Source organism: Hippocampus comes, unplaced genomic scaffold, assembly GCF_001891065.2.
Source record: "Hippocampus comes isolate QL1 unplaced genomic scaffold, H_comes_QL1_v1.1 scaffold36, whole genome shotgun sequence".
Lineage (NCBI taxonomy): Eukaryota > Metazoa > Chordata > Actinopteri > Syngnathiformes > Syngnathidae > Hippocampus > Hippocampus comes.
Genome location: NW_017805695.1, coordinates 4,733,606 through 4,756,026, shown reverse-complemented (window position 1 = coordinate 4,756,026; position 22,421 = coordinate 4,733,606). Strand labels below are relative to the sequence as shown.

At 40.3% G+C, this 22,421-nt stretch overlaps 1 protein-coding gene and 2 long non-coding RNA genes across 3 annotated transcripts in view; 2 read left to right on the top strand and 1 right to left on the bottom strand.

Moving 5' to 3' along the window:
• Positions 1-3,867, top strand: part of LOC109523140 (uncharacterized) — a 15,148-nt gene extending 11,281 nt beyond the window's left edge. Inside the window, exon 3 of the long non-coding RNA XR_002169709.1 lies at positions 3,856-3,867. This is a non-coding gene — a long non-coding RNA (uncharacterized LOC109523140). The remainder of the gene's footprint in view (positions 1-3,855) is intronic.
• A 7,081-nt stretch (positions 3,868-10,948) lies between these two features.
• On the top strand, positions 10,949-18,659 carry cyp1b1 (cytochrome P450, family 1, subfamily B, polypeptide 1). The gene is made up of 3 exons (XM_019882070.1): positions 10,949-11,374; positions 13,730-14,734; positions 17,538-18,659. Exons 2-3 carry the CDS (start codon positions 13,740-13,742, stop codon positions 18,139-18,141), a joined length of 1,599 nt encoding a protein of 532 aa, XP_019737629.1. The 5' UTR covers positions 10,949-11,374; positions 13,730-13,739; the 3' UTR covers positions 18,142-18,659.
• Positions 11,462-13,129, bottom strand: LOC109523139 (uncharacterized). Its single transcript, XR_002169708.1, has 2 exons — positions 13,029-13,129; positions 11,462-12,997 (listed from the first exon to the last, which is right to left on the bottom strand). It is a non-coding gene; the product is annotated as an uncharacterized LOC109523139 (long non-coding RNA).
• Positions 18,660-22,421: the final 3,762 nt, after the last annotated feature.

Genomic DNA, 22,421 nt, shown 5'->3' with positions numbered 1-22,421 from the left:
ACCAATTACTTGTTAAAGTTTGTACAATCAGTGGGATCAGTTGCAATGCATATATGTGAATGATAAAAGTAAATTGCACATTTGTCGAAGGAAATGTAAGGTGCTTCATGAAATGTTTTGTAAAAGATATGTTCATTAAATTTCAACATTTTCCTAATGTTCTTGTGCTTCTTTATACCAAAACAAAGGAAAGACATATTGTTTTGGTTATTTATAGCAAAGTATTGTATCATTTTAATGGTCCGGCCCACTTGACATCTACCGAGGCCGTATGTGGCCCACCATGTGAAATGAGTTTGACACCCCTGCTCTAGTAGAAAGTAGCATAAAGATGTTATGTCACCATAAGTATTAATGAGAGGCACAAACGTATGTTCGATCATAACATGGGATCAGTTCAATTTCCTCTTCCATTTTTATCACCACAAATTGCCTTTTTGCCATCACTGGGACGAGATAACACAAAAAGCCAAAGAAAAAGAAAAGTAGATTCACATTATCCTTATAGGTGCTCACAGAACAAATCTTGCATGATGACGGTTCATCTTCCGGAACTTTCTGAGCCTTTTCACACATTTCCTATTTTTTCAAAAGTTGCAAAATAGAGCCCCAGAGGAACGCTTTCGAGCAGAGGTACAATGATACTGCCTATTGTTATGTTTGTCACACGCAACTGAATTGGGTCATGCTTTCGCCGAAACACTACACAAACTAAGGTAGGGTTAGACATCAAAACATCAAGTTCCTTAAATTCTTCCATGAAGCCTTGACAGGATGTATCTGAGGATCTATTCCCTGAAATAAACAAATAAACAAATAAATCAATACATGTGGGAGGTGTCTCAGGAGACTTGCAACTTCAAATCAAAATGTGGTGGATGCATTAAACAACTGGGATAACAGGGAGTAATTTTACATGGCTCACAGCTTCAGAATCCTTTAATGACACTTAATTGCTCCCATCATTTCCGAGACGAACCTGGATTGCCTATTTTTGTCATATACGATAAGTGTGGAACAGGCTGAACAATGCCTGCTGTGTTAGCACTAGCCTTAGCACGTAGCGTTACACTAAAATAAAATGATCAAACAATGCCTTTTACAAGCCATGGTGATCTCAAGCCACCATTTATTTGAGTGTAAATCAGAGAAGAGAAACTAACAGACTCAGAAGAGAGAGACTCAAAATTGGTGTAGATAACTGCATTACAATATTCAAACTTCTTTTTTTATAAAGTCTTAATTTGATTCCAGTTTGTTGAAATTGTACATTTCCACTGAAGACCTGAAGTGGAAATTACAGTAAATGTAAATGTTAAAATATGTAGATTTATTGCCATGGCAACATCGGTAAACAGCTTGCAATGTTTTACTGTGGCCCAATAGGTGACTTGCCGAGTGTTGCCCTTGTTACTGAATGTGGCATCTTATATATATTTTTTAATTATTATTTTTCTTAAAATACTTTTGCATCATTTGATGCTTGCTGATACTCTATAATAACTGCAATAAATAAACATTGGTATCTTGGTCTTGATGGCAATTTAAAGAGTCTGCCTTACATTGACAATACATGGATGCACAGTCAGTATAGGTATTGTGAAAACAAAAATGTAAAATCCTAAAATGATACAGTATGCACGTGAAATTGAACACACAAAAGGACAAATCTACAACATGCTCATCTAATTGTCATTCTCACTCCATGCGTTGCCATCTGAGGTTGAACAAAATGACTTCCAGCCAAGTAAGGTTCATTGCTTGGAAAATGCAAAAACAGATGGTCAAAATGAGAAAATGCAATGCAAATGTGTATCTCTGTAACATTCAGCCAACCTGCAGTGGTGATGATGTCATTGAGACTTCTGAAATGCAGAAATTCATATTCCTCAGGCGAGCGATGTGAGTAAGGAGAAAATAAAACAATGCCGCTTGAAATGAATTCCGTCAAAAAAACAAAAAACAAAATGACCCAGCCATTATTTTCCTTATGATACTTGTAATCTGATATCAATTTCCAGAAAGTGTAAACAAATGGAGACATACTGTCAGACTAAACTACTGTGATCTGCCTGTAACATTCAATTCCTTGTGCTGCCAAATCAGATCATCCCACTGTTGTGGCTGAGCATTTTATACACCCTTTGTTTTCACATGACTGGCAAAATAAGTCACACTTCAGAGGATAAACACTGCATTTGTTTGGGTTTCTCCATCCATGAATACACAAGATGGACAATAGATGGTAAAATGATACCGATGGCTGAGATCATTTGAGTTATTTGTATTTTGTGACCAATGTTCAGATATGAACTTAATGACATACAACATAAGAAGTCATCAGAAACTGCATTATTATTAACAATAGCTTCCACTCATTAAAGGACCAAAGGGGGCTTAACAAAAACAGCAGGGGGTTATTAAAATGTTGAATATCTTCTGAGCACCATGTAGCTCATGTTGGCCACTAGAAATCGGGATGGTAAACTTAGGATGCAGAGAAATGCCTAGATGGCTTTTGGTGGAGGTGGTTAGCTGGTAATGAAAACTGCATAAGGTACAGAAAGTGCAGAAATGAGGAAAAACAGTTGAACTAAAGATAAAGAGTTGTTTTGATACAAGGAGCCTATTAAAATTACAATTGTAATAATAGGAAAGTAGTAACTAGTATTTTTCTGTGTTGCGGAGCAGTGATATACATTACAGCATTATTTACAATTCCATCAGATTTTTTGAAACACGTTATTTTTTTCTCATGGAGATCTGCTGTTTAAAAAAAAAAAAAAAAAAAAGTAAATAGCATAGTTGTGACCATCCATCCATCCATCTATTTTCGAATCTGCTTAGCCTCACAAGGGTCGCGGGTGCGCTGGGGCCTATCCCAGTAGGCAGGGGACAGCCTGAACTGGTTTCCAGCCAATCGCATGGCACACACAGACAAACAACCATTCACGCTTAAACGCACACCTAGGGACCATTTAAAGTGTTCCATCAACCTTCCATGCATATTTTTGGAATATGAGAGGAAACCAGAGGACCCGGAGAAAACCCACGCAGGCATGGGGAGCACATGCAAACTCCACACAAGGAAGGCCGGAGCCGGAATCGAACCCTGCACCTTTGCACTGTGAGGCGTATTTTCCTAATCAATCGACTACCGTGCCGCCCCATAGTTATGATAATCCCAGAAATTCGAATCCAAATATTTTAAGGGGAATGAGAAACGGCCATTAGAAACACCATGCAAATGAAATTGTGCATCGGGCCCCAATTTGGTTAGCGGCAGCCCTGTACTTTTTGTACGTACTTTGTATAATCATGATGCTTCTGACCAGAAAGAAGGAGTGCCAATAATTGTTTGGTGTATCTTTTGCTTTGTACCTGCTGCACGGTTGCAGGAAGTGGTTTTGCAAAAGTCCTCTGTAATATGGACTCCAAGGAATTTGAAACTAGACTAATTCCGGAGCCTTGTCAATGATGAGCACAGTCTTGGTCACTACCAAATCCCCGCACATTTTATGTTTTGATTTAAAATAAGATCACTGCAAGACAGACATGGCAGGATTTTCACTTCAGCGCTAAAGGCTGACTCATCATGGCCATTGATCAGCATGACTTTTGTGTCATCGCAAAACCTTAATGAAGGTCATGGGGGTTAAAAAAATAAAAAAAAGAAAGCCACAGAGCTCAGCTCATATCCTTGCCAAATGCTGATGTTCAGGGTGATGGCCTGAATGTTTGGGGTGGTTGGTCAGAAAATCCAGATTGCAGTTGCAGACAGTTGAGCTCAGGCCAAAATATATATTGCAGCTGTGATACCAGCCGCCAGGGAATGATGGTAACCCTGAATTCAAGGTTTTGTTTCTCTGTGTGTTAAAGAGCATTTAAAGTTTGATGCTTATTGTTCCCTTTGTCGACCTGATTTGTAAACTGATGTTGGTCCAGAGAAGCATGCTGTTCATCGAGTGTTTTCGAGTGTGAAACAACATCAGCATTTCTCATCATTTTACACTCACTGAAGCTGTTGCAATCGGCCTATAGTCATTTGAACCACTTACATCTTTTCGGGTAAAAGGTTTCAATGAACACCTCCGCCTAGTAGTCGGAATCACATTTCAAATGTAATTCCACCTAAATGCCGGAATCACATTTCCTCGGACAGCATCACGTCCTGTTTCTCTCCAACTTTGAACTCACACAGTGCTGTCTTCACCTCACTTTCAGAATTAATGGCACCTTGAAAACCTTGCATGCAGGATGATGAAGGCCAAACCAGTTATTGTGTTATGAGGAAGCTGTCCCCAAAAATGAGGAAACCTGTGATGTTCCATTAAAATTGTGGGGTACTCATCACTTGGGCAGGCTACAGTCTCTCCTACTTTCAACATTCTCACACAATATAAAATTGCATCTAAAAAAAATTTAAGGATTGTGAGAGAAGTTGACGTACACACCTTGGTCATGTTGTAGTTGGAAGGATTTGAGGCTCCATGCGATATGGTGGCCCAAAGAGTTGCCTTGCGTGATGCCGCAAAATCCCACGATTTAATTTTGCCTTTTGCAGGTTTTCCATCTTTATAAAAGTGGACAAATAAAGAACTCAGAAACCTTTTAAGTTCAAAGGCTTCATGTAATTTATTGGAAAAAGATTCAACATTAGGCTTTTGAAATGTTTCGCTTAATCCCAATAAAATCGACTGCCTTGATACCTCAAGTCACTGTTTCAACTTCTTTAAAAGCCATTGTATCCATTACAGCATATTCATGCTGTGCCTCGGACACGAAACAGCACCTTGCGTGACTTCCACCTCTGCAGGCTGCCGCCCATTTAGCTTGACTGTCTGTCATCATTACATTCTTGTAAAACTTCCAAAGACAATGCATGGGAGGGGGTTTTGAGGAGAGGCAGTCTCCTTTGGAGTGCTGTCTCACCTCTGACCTCTCACAGAGGGAAAGAGGTACACACCAGAGAGAAGATCATCACTAAGCTTCTGTGACTTTTAATGACAGGTCCAGTTTGGGTTAGAATAGCAACACTGTCATCCTGCAGAGAGGAGATCAGATTAGACTTCACTGGGCACGGGAAGGAGCTGCGGCAGCTTTTCTTGCTTTGTATCTTTAAGCCTGGCTACCGGAAAAGGTTTTGTGCATGGGATTCACTTAACGTCAACCAGTGGCCAACAGTCAAGGCCAGTAAAGTCTTCTCTGCCTTAACACCATCAGACGTACATCGACCTAATTTCTTGTTCCATGAAATTATATAATTATTGATTTATTCCCAACAGTCTATTTTCTTCATTTTGTAGCATTTCTCTTGACTGCAGCTGCACTGGTCCCATAACATGTAGATGTTAGATTTTACCCACAATGCTTGGTTTCCGCTCACATATTCGACGGCCCGCACGCGGAACGAAAGTACAAAGAGAGCCCTTATCCATTGTTATCGTTATCGGTTATCTGTCTACTTATTTCTAACTTGGTGAAAAAGGTCACTATAAGGACAACTGTCCAGTACGTTGACTCATTAGAAACAGTTGCCTGAAGTCAATACAGTGGTACCTCTACTTAAGAAACGTCTCTTAATACGAAATTAGTTACGATACGGCTCAACAAGAAAATATTGCCTCTTGTTACGAAAGAAATTTCAAGATACGAAAGGTAAAAATATAGTATGGGCAGCGACTTGCAGCTCGGAGTTTCCTGAACGCAACATACTAATAGCTGCTTTGCCATTGGCTACTACCTAGCATCTTCCTGGCATCCCATTGGCTAAGAGGGACCTCTACCATATGTGTCTATGTGTGTAGATAGATAGATATGTGTCTATGCAGCGTCATTCGCCCCTCGGACTATGAGGTGTTCCAGTAGTTTACGTAAATATAAATCACCCAGAAAAAGTGTTCACCAGTCGGACGATCGCTCACGATGCTGATGTTTGCCATGGACATTTTCAAAGGATTGTTGAAAGCCGACAAAAGAAAACGCCCTTGGATGAGTTCTTTACAGAACTCGAGCCAAAACCTACTTCTGAGAAAGAACATGAACTAAAGAGGGCAAAAAAAAAAAAAAAACGAGGATGCAGTTAAAAGTTAAATGACCATCATTCTTTATTCTGTTCTCTGTGTTTTACATTATGCACAACTCTCATTTATTGTGCAATAATCTAATTGTAACTTGTATTTGTTACATATTTTGATGCATTTTTATGCTTTGGACATTTTTGTCTGAATTTTGAGGGGTTTGGAACGGATTAAGGCATTTACATGAAAAACACGCCTCCACTGACAAAATTTTCGAGTTAAGAAATTTCTTTCAGAACAAATTAATTTCGTAAGTAGAGGTACCACTGTATGTTGAAAACCTGAAGTTGGTTGGAGGGAAAGACGACGGGAAAATGCCGACTCCTTGGACAAACTTTCAAAATCATATGAAGCCAGTTTGTTCCACAAAGTGAGCTATCACATTGTGAATAATTTGATTGCAAAGAAGAGTCCCTACACTCGGGGGGACTTTGATGCTTTCAAGAGTCGTATAATTATTGGTTGTTTGTGTCCAGATGTCCTGATAAACTTGTCTCGTTGTATGTCGTCAAAGTTTTTAAGTTAGCGCTTAGCTTGCTAGCCGCTAATAAAGAGACACGCTTGTTTGCAACACATAATGGATTTAGCGATTATTTTGCCTCTGTTATGTCACTCACTCGACCGCCAGCTCGAGCCTAAAAACGGTGTACAAATATGACATCACACGGTGGGGGTTCTATTAGATTCCCAGATTATATTTTCGATGTCCAAATGTTGCACATTGCTTTATTATAAATAAGATAATGCACATTCATGTGAATATCCAGCCCATGTCTCACTCTCACCAGCATTAAGAGCTATGGAAATGAAAAAATATATATACCTGTATACAGTATCCCATCAATACCTTAGCCACAGTCACCTATGAAAGCAAAACACCTCAACCTTCATGAAATCATCAACACACACAAGTTATTCTCCATGAAGTCTCTTCAATTAAAATAATGATGGATGACAACTGTTGTCAGACAGCACCAGAGAAGATGCCAGCTAAGCCTTTTTAACTGGCATGGATTTGAAATGCGCAGTCATGCGGTTAAACTCTTATTAAGCCCCCCTATTCTTTGCAAAGAAGTAGCAAGAGTTCAACTGGATTGAAAAGGTTTTCCTCCAGTTAAACAAAACAAAAAAAAAAAAAAGTCTGGCCTGCACTTCCATTTGGAATTCAAGGGGGAAAATGCCCTTTGAGTGTGAGAATCGAGGGGAGATGCCTTCACGGGCTGCTGGTTACGCTTTGGCAAGGGCCTCAGTAGCACTTGGCCCAGACAAAAACAAAACAAAACAAAACAAAAAAAAGTCCAAAGAGCTACCTCAATGAATGCTCAGTTCATCTACAAGGTCATCGCGATTCTCATTAACACCCGTCTACAGAACTTGGAGAGGCAGCAGTTCATTCTGCAAAGAACAAAATAGTGCAGTGGTGTGGGAGTGAGTGCAAGTCGTTCGACCATCAATGAGGCGTAATGAGGTGCACGAAGTCGGACCAAAGTACTTTACCCGTAAACATAACCTACAGAGAATGCTTTTTCGCCTGCCGTGGTGGTCAAAGGTCCACACTGCGGCAGGTTGATTCATCTCTTTTAATAGTGAGTCATTAAAAAGATGGCACTGCAAAACAGAGCACAAAAATGTCATGTGAGCGTTTCTGTATTGAATGAATCTTGAAGTTACATAATGTAAACACTGTTGCATTGCAGTTGAAACAACAAGGCAATTCACAAACTTTTACTTGTGATTTTTTTTTTTTCATATCCTTTAATGGGACAGGCTTCATTGTTGAACCTTTTTGGACTATTTTCAGAATTTTTTTCTTTAATTGTTAGAGTACAATTCCCCCAAAATAGTTTACATTTTTTGGGCATTGAATTAGGAAATACAAAGATAGCTTGAAACCCTTACAATGGTTAAGGTGCTTGAAATCAGAAGAAAGTTCTAGTATCCAGCAGCAGCAAAAACTAGAAAATGACATGACAAGTAAAAAAAAGTAGGATGTTCATTCACAAGTTAATAAACTATGAGATTATAAAAAAAAAAAAAAAAGCAAAAATAAACATTTTATCTTGTGACCAAAAAACTCACTGAATCAGTCTCATGATAGTGGAGTGAAAAACACATTCTCATTCTATTTCAATGTTTTAAAACATTGATTATATTTTAAAATATGGCTTCATTTGTCAAAAGTGGAGCTTTGTCATCACAACCTTTTCATGTGCTGTCCCCAGAGGCGTACAGCCGTGTTTAGTGAAGTTGTCAGTGCTGACAAATGGATGATGAAGCACATGTGCGTGACGACTTTACATGTTTCTCAAATCCTTCCAATAGGAGGCCCCGGTAGTCCTCCACAGGTTCACAGCATAGATGTGGAGAGTGAGATAAGCTGAGGAAGTGCTCTGAGGTTACGTGTATACTGTACTTCCACTGAAGGCCTGATAGAAATCAAAGAAATGGATGGCTATATTCACTATGCCAGGGGTAGGGAACTCCGTTTCATCGAGAGCCGTGTCCTGCCTGTTTTCTACTTCAACACACCTGATTCAACTGTTCATGATAATTTCAGGCCCCTGCAGAGCTTGCTGATGAGCTGATCATTTGAATCAGGTATGTTGGAGTACGCAGGGATCTAAAACAGGCAGGATAAGATAAGATATCCTTTATTTGACCCCATACAGCTCTCGAGGAACCAGAGCGCACTATACTGTGAAAACTCACTTTTCTCCGTTGGTCTGTGTGAGATAATGCGTAACGGAAGGAGAAAAAAAGACGCAGCCCGACCAGGTCAGACATACGTGACAGTGTAACTTTACCTTTGCTGCGGGTGTAAATCATCACCTGTACACACCTACCTGCCAACTCCTCCCTGACCTCCATTCTCACTCACACGCGATGAGCAATTGAACTGTCAGTCACGTAGCAAAAGGAACCGCTGTGAAGACTGAGCTTATTCGCACGGAGGCGCTTTCTTTGGTAGCCAACGGCAGAGGCGACTGTCTGTGCAATTCCAGCAGTCACCTCACAGCATCTACTCTATGTGTGGATTAGGTTTCGGCATCCAAACACCAAGACGTGTGAGGTTTAAGGGCTCAAGGAGGCTTATGTGCAAACCAACTGGTTGCTTTACAGGAAATATAAGCATTTTATAATGCATTGCATTTTAAAGAAAGCTTCAAAGGAGATCTATTATGTTCAATAGACCAGTACACTTGCTGAATGTGCTCGAAATGTCAGAAGGAAAAACTCAAGACAAAATGGACAAACAGAGAAGAACAGACTCGAATTATAGCGGACCTACAAAATAACGAGAGTATATATTTCTTATTAGAACACCACATTGAGGAGAGTTAACAAAAACTGTTGTGTCCTTCCCTTTCACTGAAGAAAGATTTGCGTGGGTGTCAAAACAATTTTTTTCGTGGAATATGTGTTTATTGTGGTGGATTAAACATGCTCGAGAGTGGGTAGTATTTTAACTAAAGCCCTTCTAAATGAACAAAGTTGGTCACATGAGTGGGATGTTCAGGATCACCAGGTCCCTCCCTGAGAGCAGGCACGCACGCACACACACACATACACACACGCGCACACACTCTTGCTGACATTCTGTCTTGTATGTGTGTGTGTGTGTGTGTGCGTGTGTGTGTGTGTGTGTGTGTTTTGGAACCGACCATGTTAAAATAAGTTGCCAAGAGTAAGATGCTCGGGAGGTCAGACAGCAGAGAGGCTGGAGTCTGACAAAGAGGGCAGAGCATGCGAGATTGATGAGCCAGACAAAAGTGACATGAAGCAGATGAAACTGACAGTGTAAACAGAGAATACTAGTCAAACAGACCAGGAAATAACAGGTGCAGCAAGGTGTCAGCAACAGAAACTCATTTAGAAGCTGTGGTAAAAGTTACTGTTACATAAATAATGGGTGGGGTTTACACAAAAAGGCTAAGAGGTTTTATCCACTCACTTCCATTGGTTTTCTTGACCTTGATTTCACATTGTACCTCTGTACAAGAGGTTGACCTTGAATCAAAGACAAAAGAGGAATGACTAGAATTAATAACAAATTACCAAAGACTCAATAGTTAGGTCACTCCAGAATTGGAGGACATTTTACACCCCACCCATCAAATAAACCGCATACAAAATACAAAAACATGCAGTTTGTGAGTACAGTTGCTTGTCCCAAGACCAAGTTAAAAAAAAAAAAAAAAAAAAAAAACTAAGAGAAAGTAATACTTGAAAATAGTTTTTTAAAAATACCAAAGAGTCTGGAGTACCCCCTACAATGGAACTTTTCTCTTATCCCACCCCCCAAAAACCAAACTGGATCTCAAATAAAACAATTCAAATGAAATGTAAATGTTTTTGATTTTATTTGTGTCATTTCTCTCTCTTGCAGCTGTGGGAACATTTGTTTTAATAAACGTAATATTTTCATTAATAATTATTATTCATGGAATGTGTATCCCACAACATGCACGCAACCCAGTTACCATAACTTTTTTAGCTTTTGTCAAAGAAGAGGAAAGCATTGAATCGAATGATACGCTGTACTTGACATCATCAAACCATTTTCCTAAAGAATGGGCAGAGCAAAGGAATGTCCTCTCTTCTATTTTTCATACTTTTACAATGTAGTTTGTCCTCTTGGTCAGCAGTAACAGCTAGCTAAACAGCTAGCTAAACAGCTAGCTTCTTACTCCTGAAAGAAAACTAACATGGCCCGGATTTACAACCCTGTTACCTGCAGACCTGTTGCTGTGGTTACAGTTAACAGAGTTGATTATTTAGGTTATTAGGTTATTATTATTTTTATTATTATTATTATTATAATTATTATTATTATTGATGAATATGTAGCAGAAAAACCAGAACAGTGTAGGCTTAGTTTCCCAAGAACTTTGAAGCCCAAATGTTAATATTCAACACATACCAGTGGCTTCTCACAGCTTATTCAGCTCAGATCAAATCTTTTCGGTAGTCCTTGGTGTTCTAATAAATCTTGTGACATTGATATAGAAAGAAAGTAGGCAGGGGGTAAACTTCAATTATGTGAAATTATAATGTAAGATAGACCAAATGAGGGAGAATAGATGGCATCCGTTTGTAAATAAATGTCCTTTCGAACGAAAAATGCAGAGGTAACATTGTGTAATCTTGGTTTATGAGCAAGTAAAGGAGGCTGGATTCAGTCCACACATTGGCTTGTCTCCACCCTCCTGGACCGATTTCTAACTACAAATTCACTACCGCACTAGCATCTCAACTTGTGTGACACTCCTCGAGAGAAGAAAACTGGACACTTGGTAAGCTCACTTTACATCAAAATTGTCTTGAAGGTCTTGCTTGTCGACATCATGCCTGTTTTATTTTTTTATTGATATGCATAAACAGTTGATATGCATTAACACTTTAATTTTGAGCACTGGAGAAATCATTCATATCATTATTATCATGTTTAAATGTTGGTTCATTATTAGGTCTTTTGTAACGTTACTTACAATGAAATACAAGGAACATCATGGCCACGTTTTGATTAAAAATAGGATGCAAACAGACTGACTGGAGGTGGATTCATTGAAATTCATTATTGTGGATAAATATACTTTGTATTAATGCATTCAGGTAAAAAGTAAACATTTAATGTCATAATATCAGCAGGAATATTTTAATACTAAGGCTAATGCTACTCTACTGGTAACAATAATTATGGGGTTTGTTCAATGGATTACTGTTAGCACATTTACCTCACAGTTCTGAGGTTTGAGTCTTCCTGTGTGGAGTTTGCATGTATTCCCTGAGCTTGCTTGTGTTTTCTCTGGGGTACTGGAGCTTCCTCCCACTTTCCAAAAACATACACATTATATTGACTAACTGTCTGTAGACGTGAATGTGAGTGTGAGCGGTTGTAAATCATATAAATGGCCCGGGATTAAGTGGCAACCAATTCAGAGTGTAGTCCGCCTCTTTCCCAAAGTCAACTAGGCTAGGCTCTAGTTCACCCGTGACCTCTGTGAGGACAAGCGATACAGAAAATGGATGGATGATGGGCTTCACTGGCGATCATTAGAGTGATATAAGCTGCTGTCCGCGGTGCTGAAGCGGATCACCAAATCCCACTCGGCCAACAGGCACGACCAGGAGGCCCGAGGAGAGCAGCCGCAGTTCACATCAACGCAGTCTGCAAAACATCCACATCCAACATCAACTCCATTGACTCACATTACAAAGCTATGTCACCCTACAGGCGGCAAGACTGCATCCTGCAACAGAGATGACGGAAAGGACAGAGACCAGCATGAGGCAGCGATGGCCACACGGCCTCCTCGTGTGTTGGGTACTCATTGTTAATTAGCTACTAATGCTTCACAATGTAGGATTCGCCTCCATCTGGTGGCTTAATTGGAAAGGACACCCAAAATTCCCTTTAATTGTGCCTCGTAATCCGAATGACCTTTAAAAATTTTACTGCTCCTTCATGCATCATGTTGCTCGCATGAAAAAAGAAAAGAAAACAGAGAAAGAAATCTGAGCATCATTATAACAGGGATGATGGAAAGGAACATCATTGAAAAATTATCTGTGGCCTACATGCTATTAAAATGACATTAAAGTAATATATGCCTGTGGTGTAAAACTATACTGCAGCATATTTACAGGTATTTTCTACTATATTTTTGATTAATTAATTGATTGACGTCACCAAAATATTACACAATGTTAATGACATCACAATATTTTAATCATTGTAAAACCAGACTACAGAGATATCAAAAAATAAAGGGAACACTTGGAGTTACTTATCTTTCTACAATAAAAACAAGGGGGAGGGGCAAGAAGGGCGGAAGAAGTTTGATCACCTCTTTTCTATATTGTGTTAATCGATATTTATTCTGATTTCATGTTGCCGTTTAATTCATTTTAATATGCTACGGTTGAATTTCATTTAATTGCATCAACTATACCACTCCTACTATTATTACTACACTACCACTAAAAATAAAATCATATCATTGTTATGGTTATCATTATTCGCTGTAATAGTAATAATAACAATAACAATTAGTATTATTATGAGTAGTAGTGCACAAACAATAAAACAATGATAGTGATAGTAGTCTATCCATTTGACAACAACATGACTTCTGCATCTTTGTGTTTGAACTTAACTGCAGTGGGACATCCGACGCTCGCCTAGAAATGCAGACTCAACGCTGTACCAGCGATTGATTTCTTTCTCTCGTGCAGAAAGAAAATGGGTTTGGCTTGCCAGGCTAATGCGACGCCGGTTACCTGCCTATATAGCATGCGGGGAGGGGAGGGAGGTTGTTGGGAGTGCTGCTGCTTGGAGGTGGTGATGTTTGCAGGGTGGTGTGACACCCTCTATAATGACATCTTAAAAAAAAAAAAAAGACGTTGACTAGCTACGATGTTGGGACCTTTGCAAAGGCAGAGCAGGCAGCGCAACAGGCTGCGCAATTTGAGATTTGACCGCTGGATGAATTAATGCAAATATATAGTTTGTTCAGAACAGAGAGAAACTTTAGATGAATATTTTTTTTCAAATATTATATATGTGTCTATATTATAATTGCTAGATTTCGATCCTGTATCTCACGCCATAACGCGACTTTTAAAATTGATGCCGTTCCCCACTGCAGGGTGGTCAAGATGGCTTTGAAGCTGGATGAGAGCGGCGGATTGTTTCTGATGAGCCTGTTAGTGACTTGTGTCACCTACTTGCTGTCCCTCCAAGTGTGTCGCTGGTTCCAGCAGCGCTCGGTTGTGCGCCTGCCTGGTCCGTTCCCTTGGCCCATCATCGGCAACGCGGCGCAAATCGGCAAAGCGCCGCACCTGTATTTCGCGCGCTTGGTAGAGAAATACGGCAACGTCTACCAGATTAAACTGGGCTCCCGGAGCGTGGTGGTGCTGAACGGGGAATCCATCAAACAGGCGTTGATCAAACAGGGCTCGGAGTTTGCCGGCAGACCCGATTTCACCTCGTTCCAGTACGTGTCCAACGGGAACGGGCTCGCCTTCGCCACCACATCGGACTGGTGGAAGGTGCACCGCAGGGTGGCCCATTCGACCGTGAGGATGTTCTCCACGGGGAACCAGCAGACCAAGAACACATTTGAGCGACACATTATCTCCGAATTTAAAGAGCTTCTGGAGCTCTTCGTGCGCAAGACCGAGCAGCACACGTTCTTCGTGCCCCTGGCGGACTTGGTGGTGTCCACGGCCAACATCATGAGCGCGGTGTGCTTCGGCAAGAGGTACTCGTACGACGACGTGGAGTTCCGTCAGGTGGTGGGCAGGAACAGCCAGTTCACGAAGACTGTCGGCGCAGGGAGCATCGTGGACGTGATGCCCTGGCTCCAGTACTTCCCCAACCCCATCAAAACTTTGTTTGACAACTTCAAGATGCTCAACCGGGAGTTCTGCGTCTTCATTCTCGAAAAGGTGACGGCGCACAGGAAATCCTTTGAATCGAGCACCATTAGGGACATGACGGATGCTTTGATTGTGGCTTTGGGTAAAGTCAGCGAGAAAACTGGCCGCCGATCGGACAAGGACTATGTGTCAGCCACTGTTGCAGATATATTTGGAGCAAGTCAAGACACGTTGTCAACAATGCTGCAGTGGATCATTCTCATCCTTGTCAAGTAAGCCAGTTTCCTCTCTCTAGGGTACTCATTTTAAATAACACGAATATATGAACATTACTGACATTGTAACATCCAAAGAATTTGGGAAAAACAATGCTAAAATATTTTGAGGCACTACAATGCAAAAATAAATCTAATAAAAAGAAATAAACGGAGTGCACTCAAAATTTCAAGGCAACAAAGTTGAATAAAATTTGATGCTGGGCAATTCATCAAACTATTTTTTAAGTTTTGCTCATGTGAAAATTGACTTTCCTGTATTTGTAACAAAGAAATAAGAGTTTTAAAACTAAAGGTCAGTAAAAACAGCTCAGCAATTTTTTTTGAGGCAAGCAACTTACTTTGTTGTGCTAATGTTGTTGCCAAAATTGTCAATAATTGATATTTTAATGTTATTCCAACTTCAACAACCGTTTTAACCCACCAAAAATACAACTTGTGATTTTTTTACAGTGTAAAGCGGGACCGTGAGTTTTTTTTTTCCAAAGAAAGAAAATACAATATTTTACTGTAAAGTGTGAAGAATAACAATTTTCCTAAATTGCTAATTTTTTTTCAAATTACTTTCATTGAACTAAATTTCGCTTTTTTTTTTTTTTTTTGCCTTCAGTGCACATCATAAACTAAACCACTAAACTCATGATGCTTTACCAAGTTCATTAAATGTATGTCACACTCAGCTTTTCATTCATTGGACACCATCACTTTCTTAGGACTCCTGGTTATAATTTAATTTTTGCGGAATACCTCCACAAAAAAAAAATAAAACGTGAGCACAAAACAACAGACGCACAGGAAGGTCAGCACATGAACGGATAGTGGCCGGGTGTTGTGAAGTTCGCGGGCGTGGTGGAGTGTTTGAAGCAGTTGTAAGTGAAATGCTTGCTCGCAATTTAAAACACAAAACTGATTGAGTGACGGGTTGTATCTCAAAAACGCGGTAACCTGGGGCACTTATAAGTCCAGGTACCTCTGTATGACGCTACACATCTTTTCACAGAAACCCACACATACCATTCAAATTTGCCCCCTTGAGAAGTACAGAGCAGACCCCATTGAATGCATGAGCCCACACGCAAAGCGCTGACATATCTTCATCTTCATATTTGTCCAAGACCTCATCCGTGAGACTCTGTGGTAAGTGTAGCGCAAAACAAAAAAAGGCTCCTAAATGATCTTAGCAAATTTCATGTTCTTGATTGGCTTGATAAATGGCAAACGATGGCGCCGATATCAAGTACATCATAAAAATTTAAAAAAAAAAGAGATAAAATCAGAAATGCAAATGTCTCAATTTCAGAAGAAAGATCAGATGTTGCTGATTACATATAGGGCACAGCATATCATAGCAGTCCCCAGATACCATGAAAATATGTGTAAACATCCCCTCCATCACGGATTCAATTTTGTACCGTTGTTGCCTCATTACTTTGTGGTACTTGTGCAAAAACCAAGACCATGAACATTAAAACCTGTCACTCTCCCAAAAAATCCAAAATCCAGGTTCCCTCGTCATGGGTGTATTCGCAAATGCGCTCCGAGCGCATTGCTTCATTCAGACCATTCGGAAACTCAGAACATTGTTCAGATGTACCGTTTGCTTATTCGGAGTGCCACCAAAAACACATTACCAGAGCACCGTGTATCACACAGCTCGAGGAAAGTAAACAGTTGAAGCATAAGTTGCTGATTATAGGCTGTGTTCAGAAATTAATACGAGTGGAGGCACCACAGGAGGGCGACGATATGTTCGCTTAATAACTACCTACAATTTTTTCTTTTCAGTTTAAAACGTCTGACGTGAATCAGAATTTTGTCTTGCACTGTAACCGTAGGTACAATACTGCTAAGTTAATGCGCCTTTTTGGCCCTGTAAATCCATGTGGAAACGGATGCAAGTTGCCATGACTACCGTTGTTCTTATCCTAATTCTTCTCCGCCTTCTCAATGGAAGATAAAGAAGAAGAATCTCCGCCGGAAGTACCGTATTTTCCGGACTATAAGTCGCAGTTTTTTTGTAGTTTGGCTGGGGGTGCGACTTATACTCTGGAGCGATTTATGGTTGAACTTATTAACACATCATTATATCATTTCACATGTTACTTTCACATTAAACCGCAAGAGGCCGCTCTAGACCTGTGTTGATAAAACCACGATGAGTCTGATGTAAGCGACGTAGAAGAGGAAGCACTGCATCTTCTACCTCTGGAATTGGTGGAGTTGCTTTAAAGTGACACAGAGGATGAAGATTCCATTGGATTTAGAGATTTGGAGTGACACTGATGGTTTGGTGAACTTGTTAGCATGTTCTTTATGCTATAGTTATATGAATAACTCTTAATATGTTACTTGAACATACCAGGCACTTTCTCAGTTCGTCGTTTGTGCGCAATGTAACGTGAGCATATTGTACACTTATTCAGCGCGTTGTTTTCTATTAAATTTTTTTTAAATTGCCTTTCAAGATGACATGTCTGTTCTTGGGGTTGGATTTTATCAAATAAATTCCCCCCAAAATGCGACTTATACTCCAGTGCGACTTATGTATGGTTTTTTTTGTTCTTTATTATGCATTTTATGGCTGGTGCGACTTATACTCAGGAGCGACTTATCGTCCGGAAAATACAGTAGATGATAGTAATCGTGTCAAGAAGTAAAACGGTAACAGCAATGCGATACCCTGAAAATTTGGATGGCATCAGGCACGTGGTCGCAATCCTACTCGAGATGGAATTAATTGCAAATTTGAATGTCTATAACTTTGTCTTGTTTCTCCATGGTGGATTCCTTGTGAATTTAGGTACCCGGAGATGCAGGTGCGTCTTCGAAGAGAAGTGGACATGGTGGTGGACCGCAGTCGCCTCCCCTCCATCGAGGACCAGCAAGCGCTGCCTTATGTCATGGCCTTCATCTACGAGGTGATGCGCTTCACCAGCTTCGTGCCGCTCACAATTCCTCACTACACTACCACAGACACCTCGATCAGTGGTTACGCCGTACCAAAGAACACAGTGGTTTTTGTCAACCAGTGGTCGTCCAATCACGACACCGCTGTCTGGTCAGAGCCGGAGAAATTTGATCCCCAGCGTTTCCTGCAACCCAGTGGTGATCTGAACAAGGACATGTGCAACTCTGTACTCATCTTCTCTGTGGGGAAGCGGCGCTGCATTGGAGAGGAGCTGTCCAAGCTTCAGATCTTTCTCTTCACAGCTCTTCTGGTTCACCAGTGCCACATTAGCACAGACCCGGCCAGGGCGCCCGGCCTCGGCTACAGCTACGGTCTGACTCTCAAACCAAACCCTTACTTTATCGCTGTGTCACTGCGGGATGACATGAGGCTGCTCAAAGAGGTGACCAGCCAGGTTTTAGACGGGGAAATCAAGATAACTCCCTCAGACTCTTAAAAAAAGGATGAAAATAAATTAAGTCCAAAAAACAAGCAGGCAAAAGAAGTGAACATTTCTACGATGAAATGGCAAGTTCAGCAAAACATGGCGGTCAAGTTGTGTCAGACGTGATCACTAACAGCAAACCTATCGTGAATTTGTTTGATAGCGTGAGTTAGAGACGGATGACACAAGACATGTATTCATAGCCATAGGCCATGCATGAAAAGTCTTCATTCATCTAAATATACTGCTTACATGCATCATGAAGTCGAACCAGATTTCAGATGGCGCGACGCAGAGGCTAGAGTACTGATGTGATGCAAGAACATCATGGTAGGATTCTTCTGTTGGGATTTAAATACTGAACTGGAGGTCTTCATTTAATGCAGCATTTCTGTTCAAGAATGACTCCATGCCCAACAAGCCAAAACAAACTCACAGTGCGCTCTGCTTGGCATAACCTGCAAGATAGTTATTTACAAATAAGGCTGATGACCCATTATCTGAACCTCTTCATCCTCACAAGGGTCGCAGGCGTGGTGGAGCCTATCCCAGCTGACTTTGGGCAGTTGGCGGGGGAACACCCTGAACTGGTTGACAGCCAAGCACCGGGCATAAAGAGACAAACAACCACTAACAATCATGCCTACGGACAATTTCGAGCGGTCCATTAACCTACCGTGCATGTTTTTCGGAATGCGGAAGGAAACTACCCGAAGAAAACCCACGCAGGAGTGGAAGAACAAACTATACACGGGAAGGCCCAAGCCCAGGCTCAAACCCATGACCTTTGCAATTTGAGGCGGACGTGCTAACCAGTCGATCACCATCCCGCCCGTGATGTAATGCCAAACAATGCAAATAATTGTGAAAGCTATTGTACATGCAAGTGCTACTTGTGAGCTGTTGTATGTATGCACAACTTAACAGACCTATATTAGGTCATGACAGCATCTGTTTAAATTGTTCACTACAAGAACAATAAGGAACAACTGTTTTTTGTTTTTTTTTTGCTCCAATGCTCCAATTACAGTTATGATGTGCAATTTCTCTCTCACACACGCACACGCACACACACCTGGGCTTTGAACTGTATTTCGGGTTAATCGGTAGCAATTTAAATGGTGGCTGACTCGCATTCAACAAGAATTTGAATGTGATTATTTAGTTGCGAACATAACCACATCCTCTGGGTGTAGACAAATGTGCAACCACATTATCTCAGGTGTTTATTTTTACTCCCCTCTCAAAAATCCTTTTTTTTTTCAATTGAGTTGTACAATCAGTAATGATGGAAGAAGTTCAGAAATGATTTGTCATCGTCTCATTTATTGAATGACACGTGGCATTTTAACAGCTATGTGCATACTTTTTAAATTAATTATTTTGATATGAAAAAAAAATCTGGATCCTTCATGATGTTCATGACTGGTTTGTCTTATTGATTAAACTATTTCCAAAAAAATCATTTTCGTTTACAAATGATTAAAAAATGTATAACTACCCACCCCCCTCCCCCAACACACACACACCACCGCAAATGTGAATATTTTAATCCTGACATTGGACTATCCACACAGTGAGAATAAACACATGACAAAGGATGAACCTATCCATTCAACCAGAGAAGCATTTTACATGCTGTAAACGCTAAATCACCTTATAACTCATGAAACCAGATGGGGTAATTTCCATCAACGCTAACGAAACAACAAATCACAAAAGTTACACGTACCTGCCAACTGCGACAAAGAGTTAAGTTATGAACCGCTTCAGTCTCTTGGTACAGCATGCAGTAACTGTATATCGTCGCTGTCCTGTGAAACATATGTCCATTTTTTTTTCGTTAATGGGATATCTGCAACGTGTTACCCTACTACGGTTAAAAATAAAAACAACAAAAATGGACATAGGTGCTTTTCACAGGAGAGCCATGACATTTTCGTCTACAAGAAGTGTGATCCACTGTACGTAGATCTGCTCCTTGTCACCTTCATCACCGTCACTCCGCCAGGTCAGGTAGGGACCAAACTGAAATGCTTGGGGGATGCTTTTCTGTTGCACAGCTATTATCACACTCTGTCAGAACATCCTGTACTTGATCAGTTAGAGACCTGCAGAGTGCATAACAAAGCGTGATAAAAGTACAGTAGATGAGGACTGATAAAGATTGTCGACATGCTTCTTTTACCATTGGCACGTTCAAGATGAAAGACCTCATGGTGCACCAATTGTCACAGGTGGCAAACCATCATGTGAAAAATGGAAACAAGTTCGACGCTTAAATCTGCAGAGTTGCCAGCTGTGAAATTGGCGTCAATATAAAGAGTGAAAGGCAGGAACCTTTGCAGAATCCCCACACAAATATGCGAAGTCCCTCATGCAGATTCAGTAGCTTTCTTAACTGTGTCAGACATGCATAAGCCTGCTGAGAAAAGATTAAATATTGCACAAAGAAGGGCAGCATGTCATTAAAGCGTTGCACTGTCAAGACTGCATTAACAAGATTAACAAGAACCTTCACATTTAATCTGGAGTATTTTTTTTTTTTTTTTGCGGAGACAACCGATTCACAGCAAGCTCCTGCAATTGTGTCGTTTCAGCATGACTGTGCTTTAGTAAACCTGAATTAACATGAGAGATGTGGTTTAGACAAGTAGATTTCAAAGAGGAGTTTGCAGGCTTGTATGTGCCAATGGAGCAAAGACATGTTCAAGCACAAATGCAACGCTAACTGATATCATTTAAAATCAGCAAAAATCTTGACAAAATGACAAAAAAAAAAAAAAAAAAAAATTGGCAGCAAAACTTGCTATTTATATGGGAATGTGTTGTTTTGAGGGTTTGGCCACGTGAAAAGGTTTCCGGAAGGCTAATATTGCCAACAATAGTCTGATTTGAATTTAACCTTTTCACGGACAGCCAATACTGCAGTGGGCAGTTTTTCATGTTATCAGGTTACAGGGTGCATGAAAGGGTTAATTTTGTATGACTTCCTGTTAAATTCACTTAATGTCGATCAGACTGAGATCCGTGCAGATTGTGAAATTATAGGAAATTATCCAGATTTAGTTCATTAGATTAAAAGGTCAAACTTTCACAATCAGAATGTTAAACTGTTAATGTAGTACCGTTCAAATTCAAATTGACAACATGTTCTTAACTTTGGGGAGGTAGAACCTCATCTGTGAGGACTTGGACACCGGTACTGCAGCGTCACGGACCGAATCGCGCTACTGGCCAAAAAAATACAATGGCAAAAGGTTGATGGAGAGATGCTGGACTGCTTTTTGACGACTATGGTGTACTTTGCAAAGCAAACCTCTCCACCACACTAACACACTACATTGTAAATAATAATTACAAAAAAAAAAAAGAAAGTTGACAGAAATTACAATTTCAAGGCAACAAACTTTGATATTTTGGGCAGTTCAACAAAATATTGAAAGTTTGCTCACGTGAAAATTACCTTTGCTGCAAGTTGTGTTTTTTACAGTGTAGCCGAAGAGCTGAACAATTTGTTCAACGCTTCAATCTCGCCTTGCGTGCCTGCATGTGCGTGAGTTCTTCTGTTCTTTAATTGGATGACACTAACTACACAGCAGAATGGAAACTGAATTTCCCCTTGAGCAATGAGAATCAGAAAAAAAAATGCCGTGAGGACGATGCAGAGGTAGATTTCTGCTTGTGGTTATAAGGTGAATCACATATTAAGGTCTTGCTGTATAGTAAGTAGCTTTGCACTTTGCTTTCCTTCTTTTTAATAAATTCCATTTTTGAGTCAATGGTCATCATCAATGTTTTTCAAAATAAAACTAGCGATTCTCCAAACACATAATTTACCACAGTGATCGCGTCTTCACTGAGGATGTTTACATTTTCACAGTTGACATGTATCTGCTCGAGTCGTATCCTCATTAAAAGTCTGCCGGTAAATCGCCCGAGACAGAAGACAGACAACAAACAGGGGATTCCACCAATGTTTTGGAGGGTGGAGAAAAGAAAGTAAAGTGCAATCATGTCGTGTGAGAGGCTACTCAAAACACAAAGTCAAAATGAAAGTGGAGGTGATTTCAAATAATTAAAAGAATCAATCACCTCTTCCTTCCTTAGGAATTTGAGCTTGAGGAGACAGAACACTGGTAAAATATGACGTGCTCTTGTGCAACCAAAGGTTCATTCCTGAAGGCCTGCATGTACCAAGATCAAGATAAGAGGCACCCAGACAGACTGTACTCAAAGCAGTCTGAGAACACATTTCATAGAATTCTGCAGCCCAATTCAGTGATGTGTGC

What these genes read in the sequence shown, in the direction of transcription:
- cyp1b1 (XM_019882070.1), top strand. Translation starts at nt 13,740, where the DNA reads ATGGCTTTGAAGCTGGATGAGAGCGGCGGATTGTTTCTGATGAGCCTG. An exon ending in ATCATTCTCATCCTTGTCAA is followed by an intron (nt 14,735 to 17,537) that starts GTAAGCCAGTTT and finishes TTGTGAATTTAG; the next exon opens with GTACCCGGAGATGCAGGTGC.